Source organism: Empidonax traillii, unplaced genomic scaffold (genome assembly GCF_003031625.1).
Source record: "Empidonax traillii isolate 1590-97213 ecotype Southwest subspecies unplaced genomic scaffold, ASM303162v1 scaffold2005:size87088, whole genome shotgun sequence".
In the NCBI taxonomy this organism is placed as follows: Eukaryota; Metazoa; Chordata; class Aves; order Passeriformes; family Tyrannidae; genus Empidonax; species Empidonax traillii.
The window spans coordinates 23,728-41,123 of NW_020957198.1; the positions used below are offsets into that span (position 1 = coordinate 23,728).

At 49.1% G+C, this 17,396-nt stretch overlaps 1 protein-coding gene across 1 annotated transcript in view; it reads left to right on the forward strand.

Moving 5' to 3' along the window:
• Nucleotides 1-17,396, forward strand: part of CACNA1B (calcium voltage-gated channel subunit alpha1 B) — a gene marked incomplete at its 5' end in the record, with an annotated part of 81,236 nt that overhangs the window by 22,333 nt on the left and 41,507 nt on the right. The window contains 9 exons of the mRNA XM_027909230.1: nucleotides 119-320; nucleotides 1,862-2,026; nucleotides 3,043-3,153; nucleotides 3,325-3,408; nucleotides 7,605-7,610; nucleotides 12,960-13,076; nucleotides 14,311-14,376; nucleotides 15,042-15,133; nucleotides 16,541-16,691. Coding sequence (XP_027765031.1) covers nucleotides 119-320; nucleotides 1,862-2,026; nucleotides 3,043-3,153; nucleotides 3,325-3,408; nucleotides 7,605-7,610; nucleotides 12,960-13,076; nucleotides 14,311-14,376; nucleotides 15,042-15,133; nucleotides 16,541-16,691 — 994 coding nt within the window. The remainder of the gene's footprint in view (nucleotides 1-118; nucleotides 321-1,861; nucleotides 2,027-3,042; nucleotides 3,154-3,324; nucleotides 3,409-7,604; nucleotides 7,611-12,959; nucleotides 13,077-14,310; nucleotides 14,377-15,041; nucleotides 15,134-16,540; nucleotides 16,692-17,396) is intronic.

The following is a 17,396-nucleotide window of genomic DNA, read 5'->3' on the forward strand; positions in this document are numbered from 1 at the left end:
GGTTTGACCTGAGCATATGTGGACAACCCTCCACGTTGAGTGAAGGCCAGTGAGTGACTTTGAGGTGCTTCACGGTGATTTTTGGTGACTTTTCTCCTCTCTCTGCCCTTGATTGCAGCGTGTTGAAGCACTCGGTGGACGCCACCTACGAGGAGCAGGGTCCCAGCCCTGGCTACAGGATGGAAATGTCCATCTTTTACGTGGTGTATTTTGTTGTCTTCCCTTTTTTCTTTGTGAACATCTTTGTGGCTTTAATCATCATCACCTTCCAAGAGCAAGGAGATAAAGTGATGTCAGAGTGCAGCCTCGAGAAAAACGAGGTACCCACGGCTTTGGAATGCACAGTTGGCACCTGGGGGGCTCAGAGCACCAGTGGAAGCTCCCTCTTCATCTCACCTGTGCCATGGGGGGTGGAGAGCAGTGCTTATCTGAGGGTTTGAGGTGTGGAGACCAAACAAATGACTGACTGTCAGCTTTTGCACAGAAACAAAGCCAGGGATAGCCCCCAAGTGGCCACTGTCACATGTCCCCTTGGGCCACACCTCTGCTGCAAAGAGACCATGGACCTGCACTGGCACAGGTTGCCCAGAGAAGCTGGGGCTGCCCCTGGATCCCTGGAAGTGTCCAAGGCCACACTGGACGGGGCTTGGAGCAACCTGGGACAGTGGAAGGTGTCGCTGCCCATGGCAGGGGGGGGCACTGGATGATCTTTAAGGTCCCTTCCAACCCAAACCAGTCCTGCATTCCATGTTTGCTCAAGAATGTGGGTGTGAAAGGAGACAAATCTTTGGCCTTTCAGAAACCAAACCACAACTGTTTTGGCTCCCCAGAGAAAGCTCCTCTCCCCAGGCTGGCTTTGGGCTTGGCTGAGATGATTTCCCCCAAAAGTAGATGCCTTGAGAACAATGTACAACCAAGGCAAGACCCTGTGAGGCTTTTCTTGAAGCACCAGCAAATCCCATCATTTTCAGGTCAGGAATGTCCCAAGCTGGACACGTTTTTAATTTAGGTAGTGGCATCTGTGTATCTTCCTTCCCTGGATGTATCCGGCTTCCTTCTGAACCCAAGCAGATTTTCAGCATCTGCAACATCCTCTGTCTGGGGTCCCACAGCCTCAACGACCTGTTCTGCAAAGAACCATCTCTTTTCATGTACCTTGAAAGTGGAACCTGATTTTTGATGAAAAGAGATGAATTTTTATTCAATTATTAATTAGTTCCTCGTTTGTCCATATGACAAAAAAGTCCAAAATAAAGCAGAATATTTAGAGATGCTTCACCCACGTTATTTTTCAACTGAGCAGAAAGTGCAGTGTTATAAGGCTTTGAAAATGGGACAATTAAATCCTCCAGAATCAAAACTTCTTGTGGGTAGAAACCAATTTTTAATGCAGTGTTATATTCCTAATAATTTGAGCAGGAATAGCCAATTAAGGGGATCTTTTAGAGTTCACCCAGAGTTATTTGGTGGTTAATTCATTGGTTGGGCTCAGTCCACATTTTATGAAACATTCTGAGCTGTACCCCCTTGTTTCTACAATTACCCATCAGGAGGAATTTGGTGTTTTCAGGAGTGAACCCATTGATTTAAAACCACTTAGGGAAGGGACTGGAACCTACCAGGAGCTGGGATCTGATGGAAGGTGGTCTCTTGGGACTGCAGGGGGTCATAGGAGTGTTGGGGGGGTTTAATATTCCAGCAACATTTGGCATGATTTGGGGATTCTGTGCTGGATTTTACAGGAACAGCCACTTAAAAATCCCACCCTCTGAATTCTCTGCTCGCTCTCCCAACCATATCCCGAGGGACAGAGACTCCCAGCCCTTTTCCTGTCATTTTTCACCCCATTTCTGTTTTGTAGAGGGCCTGCATAGACTTTGCCATAAGTGCCAAGCCCCTGACCCGGTACATGCCCCAGAACAAGCAATCCTTCCAGTACAAGATGTGGAAATTCGTGGTGTCCCCTCCCTTCGAGTATTTTATCATGGTCATGATTGCCCTCAACACCATCGTCCTCATGATGAAGGTCAGTGGGATCTTAACTGAATCCTGGGCAATTTTTGGGTGCTGAATGTGGTGTTGGATGGAGAGGATTTGTACTCCTGGCCTGAGAGCTGGGGAGGGGTTATCAACAGGAGCAACCACTGCTCCTCATATTCCTGGTGGGATTCCTTCATGAACCCCAAAGGGAGGTGGTTCAGCTGTGGTGGGATCCTGTGAACATTCCCCTGCAGGGTGTTGGTTTGGCTCCTTCAGTGGAGTGGGAACTGAGCTCTGCAGGTCCTGAGCTCCAGCTCAGCTGGATTTCCTGCTGCAGAGCAGGGCCATGTCTTGGGGATGCTCAAAATCCGCTCATGCCAAGGAAATTCAAACTGAAAGAGAAGAGGTTTAGGTGGGATATTGGGAAGAACTGCCCAGAGAAGCTGTGGCTGCCCCATCCCTGCAAGTGTCCAAGGCCAGGTTGGACGGGGCTTGGAGCAACCTGGGCTGGTGGAAGGTGTCCCTGCCCGTGGCAGGGGGTGGATTGAGATGGACTTTAAGGTCCTTTCCACCCCAAACCATCCTGTGATTCTATGAAGTGACTCAACTTTGCGACATCATCAGAACTCTGGGATGTGATCCACAGTGCTCAGGAGAGAGTTGCAGGTGGAGACATACTGTGGATGATGTCCCCTCCTCTCCCTTGCGTGTCTTAAAGTATCTTCACAGTCATGGGGTCACCTTATTCTTAGGGTCCTCTGTAATGAAACACAGTGCTGCACTTGTCCTCTGGTTTGGAAAATGCCCTTCCTCCCTCCTCGCCCATGTTGTGTCTACAGGGGGATGTCCACCAGCAGCTCCAGTTCTGGGGATATCTCCAGCTGGGATAGGATGTAGGGAAAGGTGTCCTTCTGGAGAGACATGAATAACTTTTTGCAACCCCAAATCTTAATTAAAGTGAGACAAAATCTGACACTGAACCTCGTAGGAGCAAGCCAGATGGGAAAGGTTTTATCCTGCATGTGATCCTCCAGTAACAGCTTCTCTTCCGTCCTGCTTTAGTTCTATGATGCTCCGGAGGCATATGAAGAAATGCTGAAATGCCTGAATATCGTGTTTACATCCATGTTTTCCATGGAATGTGTGCTGAAGATCATTGCCTTTGGTGTGCTGGTACGTGCCTTCCTCCTTTACCTTCGCCCCCTTCCTTTCTCCACGTGCATTTAAAAACAAGCCCTCCCCCTAAAAAAAAAAAAAAAACACAAAGCAACAAAAAACAACCAAGAAAATAACCCCTGGATTCCCTCTATCCCTCCCCATCCCCCTTGTGCTTTCCTTTGGCAGAATTATTTCCGAGATGCCTGGAATGTCTTTGATTTTGTCACAGTGTTGGGAAGTATTACTGATATTTTAGTAACAGAGATTGCGGTAAGTACCGTTCGCTCCATTTGCAAACAAAGCCGGGCCCTGTCAAGACATTGCACCCTCTCCCTCTACCAGCCTTATTCCCTAGAGCTGCCTCTGGGATTTGGGATGTCCTTGGGTGACCTGGCAGCCTGTTTCCATCAGCTCTGCTCTTTCCAGGGAGCTGAGCACAGCTGCCTGCCCCAAAGACTCGTGTGAGAGGCTCTGATGAGAACGGCAGTGCCACTGCCTCTGCCAGGAAGCAGCTCTTTCTCCTTCAGCAAATCTGTCCCCGGGCCATTTTTTGCCTATTAATGGAAAAATCCTGTGGAATTTAATAGAGGGGAAAGCCCCCAAAGGGCTCTGCTGTGTTAGGGTGTGAGGTGCTTTGCAGGGCGCACACACACACGCCCCCCTCGTGGCCCTCGGGGCTCCTGCCCTGCCTTGGGCAGGGTGAGGGTGAGGAGTGAGAAGGGGAGAGGTGATGGGAATGGAGATCCCACACAGTCTGGGCTGGGGGAGTGTTCCTGTCACATGCACAAATCTCCGTGGGGCCATTAAGAAACAATTAATTAAATAAACAAATTAAAATTAATAACCCAACAACTCTCCCAGAGGATTTCTGGCCGGCCCTACAGGGACAGCTGTCTCCCTGCTAATGAGCCCAGCAGATCACACGACTTGCCATGAAATTATTAAATTCTAAAGGGTTTTTCCATAAGGGCAGCAAATTTCTGACTCCAGCCACGACACCCTGACATTATCCAATTTATAAATTGCTCCTCTCCTCTCCCAGTGCATGTTGTATCTGTATGTGATGAATCTGAACTCTGCCATAACTTTTTTTCTCTCAGTCTCCTGGGATTTGCTGATAGATCTGTTCTGTGTGTGCTAAGAAATGTGCTCTTTACAGATGGTGGTGAAGACCATACCACTGCTCCTAACAAAATACATTTTTACCTACCCTTGGTACAAAAACCCACACAAACCCCAAAGTTTTACTCCCCATACAAGTGTTCATTTACCAGCTGGTGAATCCTCCCGCAGGCTTTGAACTGGCTTTTGTTTTCAGTGCAGGCAGGTTTAAACTACTCAGAACAATACCCAAAGTCTGGGTGCCACCTCTCTGAGTGCTGTGGGAAGGCACTGGGTGCTTGTCTCCGCTCCCTCTGCCATGGGATATGTTTTCTTGCCAAACTTTTGCTGCGGTTCGAAAATTTGTGGAAAGATTCGCGAGCGAGCCACGAGCAGAGGCTGACACTTCTCCTCCACCCTCCTTTGGCCACTTTTCCTGGGAGGGTGAGGAGCCTCTGCTCTCTCTGAGATTGGTGTCTTCCCCTTCAGGAAGGTGTCTCCTTCACAACACCAAGCCCACGTGCTGCTTCTTAAAATCCTCCTCCTGGAGCTGTTTTGCAGCCATGGGTGTTGCCCATTCCCTGCCACTGCCTCTCCCTCCAGCTCCCACGGGATGGCCTCAGTGAGGGTGCCTGGCATCTGGAAAGTTGTTTATGGGCTGATCAGGCTGGGCTGTGAGGCATCACTGAATTTGATGGCATCACCCTTCCCCTCTGCAGGGATTTCTCTGGTTTCCAGCATCGAAGGCAGCAGCAATTTGGAGTGAATTACCCCTAAAACCAGCCAGTAACTCCAACAGGGTCAAGCTCCCAAGCACCTATCTGCCTTTCCATTCTCTTCCCAGGTGGAAAAGAAGAGGTTTTTGGTTTATGAGTAGCCAGATCCTTAAAGTCAAACATTAGAGAAGACTTTCTTATGCAGGTTGACACCTTCCCCTGCCACAGTGTCCAAAATGGAGCTGATCACAAACATCCCTTTCACATAAAACCCAGTACCACTCCAGCTCCTCCTCTCTTGGTCCTCTGTCTGTGTCTACAGACCTGCTTGAGCTCTGCTCTCTCTAAATATTCCCCTTCTGCAGCAGCCAGGTGGGGTCAGTCTCTTCTCCCAAGTAGCAACTGACAGGACAAGAGGAAACAGCCTCAGGATGCACCAGGAGAGGTTTAGGTTGGATATTAGGAACGATTTCTTTATGGAAAGAGTGGGAAGGCACTGGAACAGCTGCCCAGGGCAGTGGTGGAGTCCCCATCCCTGGAGGGATTTAAAAGCTGTGTGGATGTGGTGGTTTAGAGGTGGCCTTGGCAGTGCTGGGGACTTGATGATCTCAGAGATCTTTTCCAACCTAAAAGCTTCCCTGATTCTCTGATTTCTGTGGAGCCATCGTGTCTCCTTCCCACAGGCTTTTCCCTGCAGACAGAGAGTGTCCAGGGGTCACTCCCCCATCCCACCTTCTTGCTAGACTTGCTTTTCAACACTCCTTCCATACAGCTCCTCCCTGATGTCTCTCCAGCCCCAGCTGCAGCAGCACTGCCACCCCCACCAGCACCCCCTGCCACCTCCATCCCAGCCTCAGGCAGGGACAATGGGCTGAGGGGGCTTAGTTTGCTTAAAGCTGACACTGATGCACAGGTCTCTGCACCACTGCTTAGTCACCCCACTGGGGGGTTGCAGTGGTGCCCCCCAAAATCACATTTTTGACAGAATTACCAGTGGCAGCAAATGATGGCAGCTGTCAGGACGCCTCTCAGCACCAAAAATATATGGAGGTATATTCTGGCAGAGCTGCACTTTAAACCACCTCTGTAATATCCGTTAAACTGAAGATGCACCCGAGTCACTTAAATACAACTTAATCCAATTAAAAATGTGAAAGCCTGATGCAGTGATGGAAACACAGTGTTTGCAGACAGCAGGGACTGAAGGGAGGACTGGGGGATGCCTCATTCCCAGAGCACAGCCCTGTAGTGTGGCCTCAAACCTTTATCCCACGGCCTCTGCCCAACCTGTCTTGGTATTCCCAACCTCTTCACATTCTCAGGTGAGGCAGAGCAGGAACTCAGGCTGGGGATGAACACCTTTCTCAGGGTGTGACCAGGGGTGCAGCAGCTCCCTCAGGGTGCAGAGAATAACCAGAGAGGAGAGCAGGTCTTGACTCCTCACCCCCCAGAGCTGTGTGCCCAGCAGAAGAGTTCCCTCCTCTCCACCTGCCCTCCTCGGCTCCAGCCTCCCCTCAGCTGATGGGCAGCCCTGGGCACAGCTGGGTCTGGCAGCTCTTTTTAGTCCTTCCCTGTGCATCCAGCCCTCTTGTCACCCATCCCATGGAAGTTCCTCAGCTGGCAGGTCCATGTGACAGCCACAACACGAGCCTGTCGGTCTCCACCTGTCCTGCACCAGAAGCCCCTGGAGCCCCCCAGCTCCCCTTGGAGAGGGGCTGTTTTCCAGGTGTCACACCGAGATCAGGCTCACCAAAGCACCACGTTTTTTTTTCCCATGGCTGTATTTTCCAGCTGTAAGGGTTCTCCAAGGTAAATAAACCCGCTCACCTGGGGGGTTTGGTCTCCTCTTGAGAGACTTGGCTTCCACCAGCCTTGCTGCATCGGTACCTTTAACCCACGGAAAAGTAAAGACAAAAGGGAAAGAAATGTGTTGATGAATTGCTTTGTTTTGATTTTTTTAGTCATATGTAATTTACTTTGTGATTGTAGTGGAATATATATATATTTATTTTTTTTTTATTATTTCCTTAGGCAAAAAAAACCCCACAAATGTCGGTTTTTTGACCCTCTCAGTAATCGAGGGAAAACAGGTGGCTTTAAGGAGCAGGTGTCCTTGTGGACACATCCTGAGTGGGAGTTTGGCAAACTGTCGTCTATTTCTATGCCTGGAAATACTAAAAAAAAAAACCAACAATAACAAAACCCCAACAAACCCTCCTGAGAAGTGTCTGTGAATTGTCTCCCAATTTGCATTACAAACTGAAATGCAAATCACTACTGCACTGTGTGTGTTACCTTTAGGATCTCAGAACCTGTTTTGGTTTGAAGCATTTTTTCTTTATATAATTCCCATAAAATAACACCCCCTCCCCTCCCCCGATATCTGATAGTTTCCTTTCCCCCAGTGATATTTTCAGAGTTTCCTTTTTTGCTTGTCCTGATTACTCATTTTCTCTTTTTGTTTCCCTGTTTTGTTCTTTATTTTCCTTAATCTACCTGCTGAAATCACGCCATCCAATCAACATACAATGCGAAAACCATGTCTCCGTCTGTATGTTGTGCACCTGCCGCTCAAAACCAAAAAAAAAAACCACCCCAAATTTGTAAATAAACCTTGCCAATATCCATCCATGAAAACATCACATATAGGACACGGTTGGTTCCATTGAATTTAAACAATTCTTTCAAGCCTCTGCTTTTATTTTCTCTCGTTTTTCTTTTTTTATTATTATTATTATTATTTTGATTTGAGAAGTTGTTTGGTTTTTGGTTTGGTTTTTGTTTTGTTTTTCTTTTTGATTAGATTTCTGATTGCACTGGTGAAAAAAGCCTCACTTGCAGCACTGCCCCAAACCGGCTTCTTTCTGCACCTCCTTCCCTGGGCTAATTGGTGATGTGAGGCAAACACAGCTACCAATAGCTCTGCTCTCTGTTCCCCCCCCACTCTGCTGAAGGGGAGACTCCCACTTGCCTTATTTCCATGGAAAACGGGATGGGAATGATGCTCCTGGATGAGCTGGAGTGGGGAAGATTGGCTGGCTGGGAAATGCTTCACTTCAGAACTGGTGGCACCAAATTCAGCCCTTGGAAAGTGTTTTTGGGTTTCATTATAACAAGATGCTTTCTGCCAAAAGAAACAATATAATAAAGACTTACAGGTATTTGAAGCCCTGAATTAGAAGGCAGAAACATTCTGAAGTGATGACAGGCTTGCTTCCCTCAAATCAAAAGAGAAATGGTTGAAATTATAGAAAAAATTACCTTTGCCCCACTTGGAAAATTCCCTGTGATGCCAGCCTGTAGAATTATTTCAGACATGAAGTCCCTGGCCTGCAAAACCATAAATCCTGTTATGAACAGAGCTGAGAAGTACCAGGAGCCACATCCTGCTGGGAATTCAGTGCCTGATTCCAAAGATGCCTTTGGAAATCCTGGCCTTGGTATTTGAAAATCATAAATTAAGCAAAAGAGAATGAATAAAGAAAAATGCAGTCGAAATATATATTTTTTTTCCCCTATTCTTAATTATCTTGGCCATGGTTAATAACACAAAGGAGACCATAAGCTTACCAAAAATCCTTTCTTGGCCACTTGACAACGGCTCTTGGATCTGTAACATCTGCATTTCCTGCTGCACCGTTGCTGTTAAGACACAAATCAGGGTGGATCTTCATGTCAGGCTGCACAGAAGCTCCATCAAAGTTCCCAGAGGGTCACAAGGAGGGGATTTCTTAGGAAGCAGCAAAGGAGAAAGTGACAATGTGTGAGTTAAAATTTGCCCAGTGCAAGCCAAGAAGGGAATTTCTGTGGTGGCTGGAAGGGCTGGGAGCAATGACAGAACCCAGGGAATGGCTGGAGCTGTGTCAGGGCAGGCTCAGGGTGGATCTCAGGGAAAGGTTCTTCCCCCAGAGGGTGGTTGGCACTGAACAGGCTCCCCAGGGCAGTGGGCACAGCCCCAAGGCTGCCAGAGCTCCAGGAGGGTTTGGACAAGGCTCTGAGGGACAGGGTGGGATTGCTGGGGTGTCTGTGCAGGGCCAGGGGTTGGACTGGATGATCCTTGTGGGTCCTTCCAGCTCAGGATATTCTGTAGGGAATGAGGAGAGATGTGGGCATCACACACAGAAAATCACTTTTCCAGCATTCCAGGCTCAGGATGGAAGGACTGATATGATGTAACCACAGTGGCAGAGTCCAAGTGTGGCAAAAATCTTCAGCCTCTTAAAATCAGCAATGGGTTCCCTGAGCTTCAGAGGAAGCCAGGACCCTGTGCAAGGTTCAGGAATGCTTCTGGCAACACCATGGACAGTTAGATGGGAACAAGGCCATTTCCTCGACAGTAGTTCCTCAAAAGAGCAAGTTAATTCTTGTTGATGCCAGGTGAAGTGCTAAAGCTTCCTGAGCAATCCCATTCTTGCCCTGGTTAGATTCTTTTCCCAGAGCACTTTCTGCACCCCTGGGGACAGTGGGCACAGCTCCTGTGCTGGGCAGGAGATCATTCTGCTGCTGATGGTGCTGGAAGAGCAGCCCCAGGCAGTGGCTGCACACCCTGCTCTTCATGGCTTCTCTGCTTTTCAGTATGGAAAACTCTGGGGCTCCCAACAAAATAAGGATGTGGAGCTGCTGGAGCCCAGAGGAGGCCAAGGAGATGCTCTGAGGGCTGGAGCCCCTCTGCTCTGGAGCCAGGTTGGGAGAGCTGGGGGGGGTTCACCTGGAGAAGAGAAGGATCCAGGGAGACCTGAGAGCCCCTTCCAGAGCCTAAAGGGGCTCCAAGAGAACTAGAGAGGGACTTGGGATAAGGGATGGAGTGACAGGACAAGGGGGAATGGCTTCCCACTGCCAGAGAGCAGGGATAGATGGGATATTGGAAAGATGTTTTTTACAGTGAGGGTGGGGAGGCCCTGGCACAGGTTGCCCAGAGAAGGTGTGGCTGCCCCACCCCTGGAAGCGTCCAAGGCCAGGTTGGAGCAACTTGGGCTAGTGGAGGTGTCCCTGCCCATGGCAGGGGGTGGAACGAGATGATCTTTAATTTCCTCTCCAACCCAAACCAACCTGTGATTCTATGAAAACACCCTAAGAAAGGGTAAAAGATGAGAAGACACCCTAAGAAAGGGTAAAAGATGAGGCTGCCTGTGGTGGGACAGCAATCAAAGCCAGTTTGTTATCCATGATGTCTGTTCTCCCTGTTTCCCTCCTGCTTTGCAGTTTGTTCAGGGATTTATCCCTCATCTGAGCTCCTGTTGTGGGAAGTGGTGGCAGTGCCAGGCCCTGGCTGGTGACTGGGTACCTTCAGTGCCAGACTTTCCTCTTTCAGGAAAACAGGGCCAGGCTGGGGGGGGGAGAAATGCTTTTCCAAACACAATTTTTGGAGTTGTCACGTGGATTCCACAATCCCAAAGCTCTGGCGCCCGTTGTGAGGACCAGACAGCCACGAGCATCTGTGCAGCAGGAAAGCAACCCAAAAAACCTGGGAAAAAATGACCTGGACAATCATTGTGTTGCATCACAGGGGTGGCTGAGTGGGGGGAGAATGGATGCAAACCACCTGAGAAATATCGCACTGTGGAGTTTCCCCTTCAGCTGCATGTGACTCTAACTCCTGCCTGGAGGGGCTGAGGTGTCGAAGGACGGGTTTTCTCGTGGTGTTCTGGGGGTGGCACATGCAGAGCCCTCTCCCCCACCCCCAGTGAGTGCAGTTTGGCCTCCCCACGAACAGAGAACGGTCCTTCGAGCCGTCCCGGTGTCGGGGGATTTGCCTGGGTTGTGAGTGATCCCACTGCCATCCAGGAACTGCAGGAGTCAAACAGGGAGGCTTAGAGGCTGGGGAGTAAAAACTGTACGGACTGTTTGTCCCTCCAAATGCCAGGGAATGGGGGATTACAGGCATCACCACACAGTTCTGAACCCCTTTCCCATTTAGAGCCCTTTTCCAGGGGTAAAGCACAGCCCGTGCTCAGCGTGACCTCTCAGGCAGCCCAGCCCAAAGCAGATGTTGAGCATCCTGTCAGCTCTGATTATGAGGCCACAGCAAAGTCTGAGCAAGACAATGTTCTTGCTGTTCAGCTGCAGGAACGTGGGAAGAGGGAGGGACAGCAGGGTCAGGGGAGTGATGGATCCTGCAGACACCGTCCATGTGCTCCTCACAAGAGCGTAAGGCTTGAGCGCTGAGGAAAGGTCTGGCTTGAGCACTGCTCTGAAGCTTCAAACCTGTCAGCCTTCCAGGCCTGAAAGTGCTGTGAATGACACATAAAGTCTGGCCCAGTTCTCACTGCTGGGAAGATGTGGTTAAAGCAGGCTCTGGGTTAAACCTCTGCCTTGCCCTGTGGAGCTCATCAGCCCCGCAGGGGGAACAGGGGGACAGGGACCAGCTTAGCTGATGGCACCTCGTTATCCAGCTGAGTGCCAGCTCTGCCCCACGGGCCCTTACGTGCCAAGGTGAGTCCCGCTGGAGTTTGGTGAAGGGAAGGTAAGCCACGAGCGAAGCAAAGCCGAGCTGATGCTCCGAGACGAGCGTTCCATTCCGAGTGCCTGTTCTCCCGACCTCCAACAACCCAGGGGAATCCTGCCTGTGCTTTGCCTGCCAGAGCTGATCCTGCTGCTGACTGGAATGAGCTCCGTGTTGTCTGCTCTTTCATGGAACATACCTGTGCTTTTCTCTTTTCTCTTTATTTTGAGGACTGAGTCTGATTTACGGTCTGTGCCTAACTCTGAGCTGCTTGTGTTTTTAACCTGAGAGAGACCGAGTGCATGCCTGAGACTGATTTCTTGGACTCTTTGATGGGATTGGTGGAATGCAATGCTAATGGCCCCAAAAACTGAGCTGGCATTTCAAGAAATGAATAGATCCAACAAGCCCCCCAATTTCAGCATGAGCTCTGTAGCCAAACGAGCAAGAAACGTGGGTCAGTTCAATATGACTGGGTGTCTCCTGGTAAAACAAGAATACAAGGGAAATACTATTTTTGCTCATCTTTACCAACAAGAGCTCTTTATGATTATATTTGCTGCTTCACTGCTTGCTAGTTTGAAGTGGGATGCTTTCTCTCTTTAGCTCACTCAGTCAAAAAAGTGGCTGTGAACAGAGATTCACAAATAAGTGAATTGGGATCAGTATGGAAAGGGGGAATATTTTTCATCTCCTTCAAATAGGAGGGCAAGAGGGATCTGGCTTTTGCATGTTTTGTTTTGGAAAGAACCCTCTCTAGATTAGCTCATTGGGGCAAGAAACCTCTTTTCCCTGAAGGAAAGTAAAAAAAAAAAATAAAATAATGGGGTGAGGGGTGGGGAGAATCATCCAAAACAAATGGAAATCTGAATCTGTCTCCAGCAGTTCTTTGATCCACCTGCAAAGGCACATTTAATGACAATTTGAAAAAGCAGCAGGTTCCTAAGGCATCCTCCTGCTGCTGAAAGCTCAACCTCCCCAATTGACTCGCTGCCATTGATCCATCTCCCCAGCAAGTCTTTCTGGTGCCCTTTCTCCTTGATGAATCTGTCCAGTTACTCTCTGTATAAACATATATAAAACCTCCAGGCTGGAAAACATCCTCACTCCTTCAAGGATGTTTGAATCTTCACTGGACAATGCCTTTCTTTGTTACATTCCAGGCTGTACACGCCTGTCTTGGCTTAAGTTCAGAGCTGACCAAGACGTCCAAACAACCTCACTCCTTACAAAATGAAAATATGGCACCATTCCCTCTCCCTGAGTCTTTGGGGGGAGAAAATCTGCCTTTCTCAAAGCAAATCAGACCTCCATGGACAGCACGAAAGGGCCTTTTCTGTCACTGACCCAGTAGCAGAGGGGAGGGCTCTTGTGGAGAGGGATTTTCTCATTCTTGCTGCATGTGGAGTGATCTGCACTGACGAATGTTTCTTTTGGAAGGTTTTCTGGTGGCCGATTTGCTGCTTAGATCGTGAAGCTGGTAATTTTAATTTCTTTTTTCGCGGGCTGTGGTTTCCGAGCGCGTTAATTTCTGAAGGACACAAAACCTTTACTTTCCGCAGGACAACTTCATCAACCTCAGCTTCCTGAGGCTCTTCAGGGCAGCCAGACTCATCAAACTCCTCCGCCAGGGCTACACCATCCGAATCCTGCTCTGGACATTTGTGCAGTCCTTTAAGGTGAGTTTTAGAGATGCGGGGACTTGGGTCGCGCTCGGCCCATCCGTGGAGTCCTCCACTGTGGATCAACCGGCTCCCCTGGCCAAGGGAATTCCCTCTGCACCACTATTCCATCACAGGGATATTAATTCTGCAGGGAAGCGAACTGGGTAGCGCTGACCACCCCCCTGAACGCTGCATTTTGGAAGATGAGTCCCAAAAGGCTGCTGGTGCAGATTCCAGCGAGCGCACAGAGCTCAGGTTGCCCCTGAAACCACCACAAAAACCCTCGTGGAAAAGTCCTGACACTCAAGCATTTGCATAAAGACAGCCCTTGTGACTGTCATCTGCCTGCAGCTAGTGGAAGGTGAAATTGCTTTCACCAGGATTTGGGTGTGGTGGAAGGTGGCAGAGACAAACCCCGAGCCACTGGGGTTTGGTGACATAAACTGGGAAGATAAGCACTGAGGCTGCCAGAGCTCCAGGAGGGTTTGGACAATGCTCTGAGGGACAGGGTGGCATTGCTGGGGTGTTTGTGCAGGGCCAGGAGTTGGACTGGGTGATCCCTGTGGGTCCCTTCCAACTTAGGATATTTTATGATTCTGTGATTCCCACTGGGCCCCCCATGGCTGTATAACCCCCTCTCCTGCCCCGAGCACCACAAGGACTAGACCTATGGCAAGACTTCTCCTTTTTTCAGCTCTTACTAATTAAAAGCCATTAATTACCCATTTGTTTAGCCCAAGTGGAAAGCAGCTGTCACTCTCAGCTTGGGTGACATAATTACATCCCAGCCTCCACTGATTTCTTGCTAAAACTCAGAAGCTTTTTGTCCTCCTGGGACTGCAATCTGGGCCTGTTTTCAGAGCAGCAACTTGTTTCTGGGATGGGTATTTTTCTTTCCTCAGACTGCATTTACAGCAAGGTCATTAAAAATTAACGTTCATACAATTATGCATAGAAAGTGCCAGTGCCTGCTGGTAGTTCCAGTGCTCGCTGGGAAGCTTTGGATTGTGTTTTCCCTGTTTGCAAGGATATACAGAGAGAGCCCTTGGAAAGCCCTGGCTGTTTTGGGATTGATGAATTCATGACTCCAGGGGGTTGTCTTCTGAAGGCTGACAGAGCTGTTCGTGTTCTCCTCCCAGCTCCTTCCCTTGAAGGGCAAATGCCACAAAACAGAGTCCTGCCCAGGAATGAAACGCTCCTGGGTGCTGTGCCTTTGCTGTCTTTAACACCACCTTCTCCTCTCCCACAGGCCTTGCCTTACGTGTGTCTCCTCATTGCAATGCTCTTCTTCATCTATGCCATTATTGGCATGCAGGTAAAAAACTGAGCCCTCCTTCTGGCCATCATCAGCCTGGGTTTGCTCAGGGTGCAGATGGGTTATTGCCTGCACAGCAGGGTCAGCAGCTGACTTAGGACGAGGCAAAAGGTTGTTCTTATCTGGTGTCAGGTAAATCAGAAGTGGGGGGGAAAAAGGCCATTTTTTGTACTCTTATTGTCATGTTTTCAGTTGAATGTGGCTCTGGGTGTACAAAGAGAGTGGGCAGACACACCAGGTGTGGGGATGAGCCTGTACCACTGCATTTCCAGCAGCAGGGTGGGCATCCCTGTCTCCCATGGGAAGAGATGTCCCTTCCCCTGGCTACGAACACATCAAGAGGCTGAGAGACAGGGAGCAGCCCAGACCCTGCACTTTTCTGAGAACAAATACTCAAGTTTTGTTGGCCTGGGATGGAGCTGAACTGTTGGGAAGCTCCTGTGTGAATACAAAGCACATTAACCCGGTGTTTTCCCCCATTTGACCTCCACCCCACACTTCTATCTCCCTCTTCAGCACAGGAATTATTTGAGCTTTTTGAGATCCCTTAAACCGGGACAAATTATTTCCCTGCCTTTTTATTCAACTCCCACTCGATCCACCTTTCCTGACAACATCCATGGGAGGATGTGTTTGGCCTGAATCCCTTCTGCTTCCCGTGGCAGGTATTTGGGAACATTGCATTAGACGATGAAACCTCCATTAATCGGCACAACAACTTCCGTACCTTCCTCCAAGCCCTGATGCTTCTGTTCAGGTAAGAAGGGGGTATAAAACACCCATCTGACTTGCATGTGAACAGGAAGAAAGTCTCTCTTGAGCAAAGCAGCCATTCCTGCTTCCTCGTGCTTGGCAGATCTGATTCAACACAACGTGTCACCCAGGGCTGTGACACCCCAGTCAGCTCGGGCACAAGCTTAATATAGGACAGCCCCCCCCCCCCCCATATAACTGAAGCTTGTTTTTCTCTTCTTTAAAGTGAGAATCCCTTAAATTGGTCTTTTTTTCTTTTTTTTTGCATTGCCAGCAAGTTAACACTTCACCCACCAACCCCACCTCTGCTTCGGAGGTGCAAGTGTTTCCCTCTGGGTTCATTCTGCAAGGAAACAAAGCATTTTCCAATTAAAACCCAAGCAATTAATTTTTCACTTAGATTTTCATTTTCAGACCGGTCAAAACTGAAGTTCAGGCCCTGCTCCAGCTCAGGGCAGTTTGGGGGGTGTGGAGACACCACCCCCCTCCCCGCAGTTAACCCCAGCTCTGCAGATTATGTGGAGCTTGTAACTGGATCTCTTGCCTGGGATTTGGTTTCCATAGTTTCTGTGAAGCCAGATGGAAATGAAATTAGCCCTCTCTAGCTCAGAATAATCACTCAGCTCAAAGCCCTGAATTTTAATAAAATTGGATAATTATTCAGTCTCGTGGTCCCTTCACAGGCCCACGGCTGCCACAGTGGGACTGAGGGGCAGCAGGATTGGGATGGGGTAGGAATCAGATTACTCTGATATGTGGAGATCCCCTGACTTCCAAACCGTTGCAGGGGGTGGTTTATTTTTGAGGACAAACCCTCGGGGACTCCTAAACTTTTCCTTTTGGCTGTTTTTCTCAGTAGCAGAAGTTAGAGGGGGAGGAGGGAAATGATGAAAACACCCAGGAGACTGGCACAGAAAAGAGATTCCATGTCACTGTGACCAACCAGACCATGCTGGAATTTATCTGCCTGATAAAGAAAATAAGAGATTCAAGTGGAGAAGCCCGATTTTATTTCCCATCATCTCCACTGGGTTTAGAGCCAGCACTAGGACAGAAGTGTTTGGCTGCTTCAAAAGGGAACAATCTAAACTCTGTTTGCTTAGATTTGCACTGGACATGTTGAAATCAATCTGGTTTTATTCTCCCTAAAAGCAATAAAGCTTTTAGCCTACCTCAGCCTGTCTGGTTTCTTTTACCCCCTTGTGATGGAGGGAAATGTTATTCTCCTTCCTTTCCACATCAGCAGGCTGGTAATTCAAATTCCCAGTGTAAACACAGTCTCTCCACCTGGACACAACCTTCCACCTAATTAATTTAGTTAATTAGGCACAGTAACACTGTGAGGTGGCTGCCCCTGGGGTCTGCAATGGGAAGGGGGTGGATAAACTCACTTCTGCCCTCCCATCCCCAGGAGTGCCACGGGGGAAGCCTGGCACGAGATCATGTTGTCCTGCCTGAGCAACAGAGCCTGTGACCCCCTCTCTGGCCTCACCAAGAAGGAATGTGGCAGTGATTTTGCCTATTTCTACTTTGTGTCCTTCATCTTCCTCTGCTCCTTCCTGGTAAGTCGGTCCTGACCCCTCCCAAAGTGAGGGTGCTGTGGTGGATCCCCCCAAAACACTTCCCACCCCTTTACCTCTTCCTCCTCCTCCCTAATTACAATTTATCCAACACTACCAGACAGCTTTGCTAAACGCCATTTATCATCCTGGTGATAAAAATCCCTTTAATCCCCGAAGAGATCATTTAGTCATTAGTTTAAAGGGAAGGGATTTATCTTTCTTCTCACGGGGGGGTGGGGGGGTGGGGTGTCTAATATCTGGAATTAAGCACTAATCGGTTTTGTCTTGATTTGTAACACGGGCCTTTGAAGAAGGGGATTGGGGAGGGCAGGGTGAGAATGGCCGGGACAACACCCGCTCAGAAGCTCTTGCTGGGAGTATCACACTCATTTGATGCTTTGTGCTCCGTTTTGTTTGTCAAAGAAACGCGATCATCATTTGCATCCGTCAGCAAAGCTTTAGGAAAAGCGTTCCGTGCTTGGTTTGTGCCCGTGCTTTAAGAGGTGCCAGCGCCTCCCTGAGCGAGCACTGCCATCCACAAACATCCCTCTGCCCCCCTTCCACCAGGAAAAGGAGGCTCACGGGGCAGTTTGATGCTGGGTACAGACACACCAACTTCAATGGCCCCACCTGGCATCCTTTGTCCCACTGCTCCTGCTCCTCTGACGCCCCGTGGATTATTTCCTCTGCATATATTACAAAAAA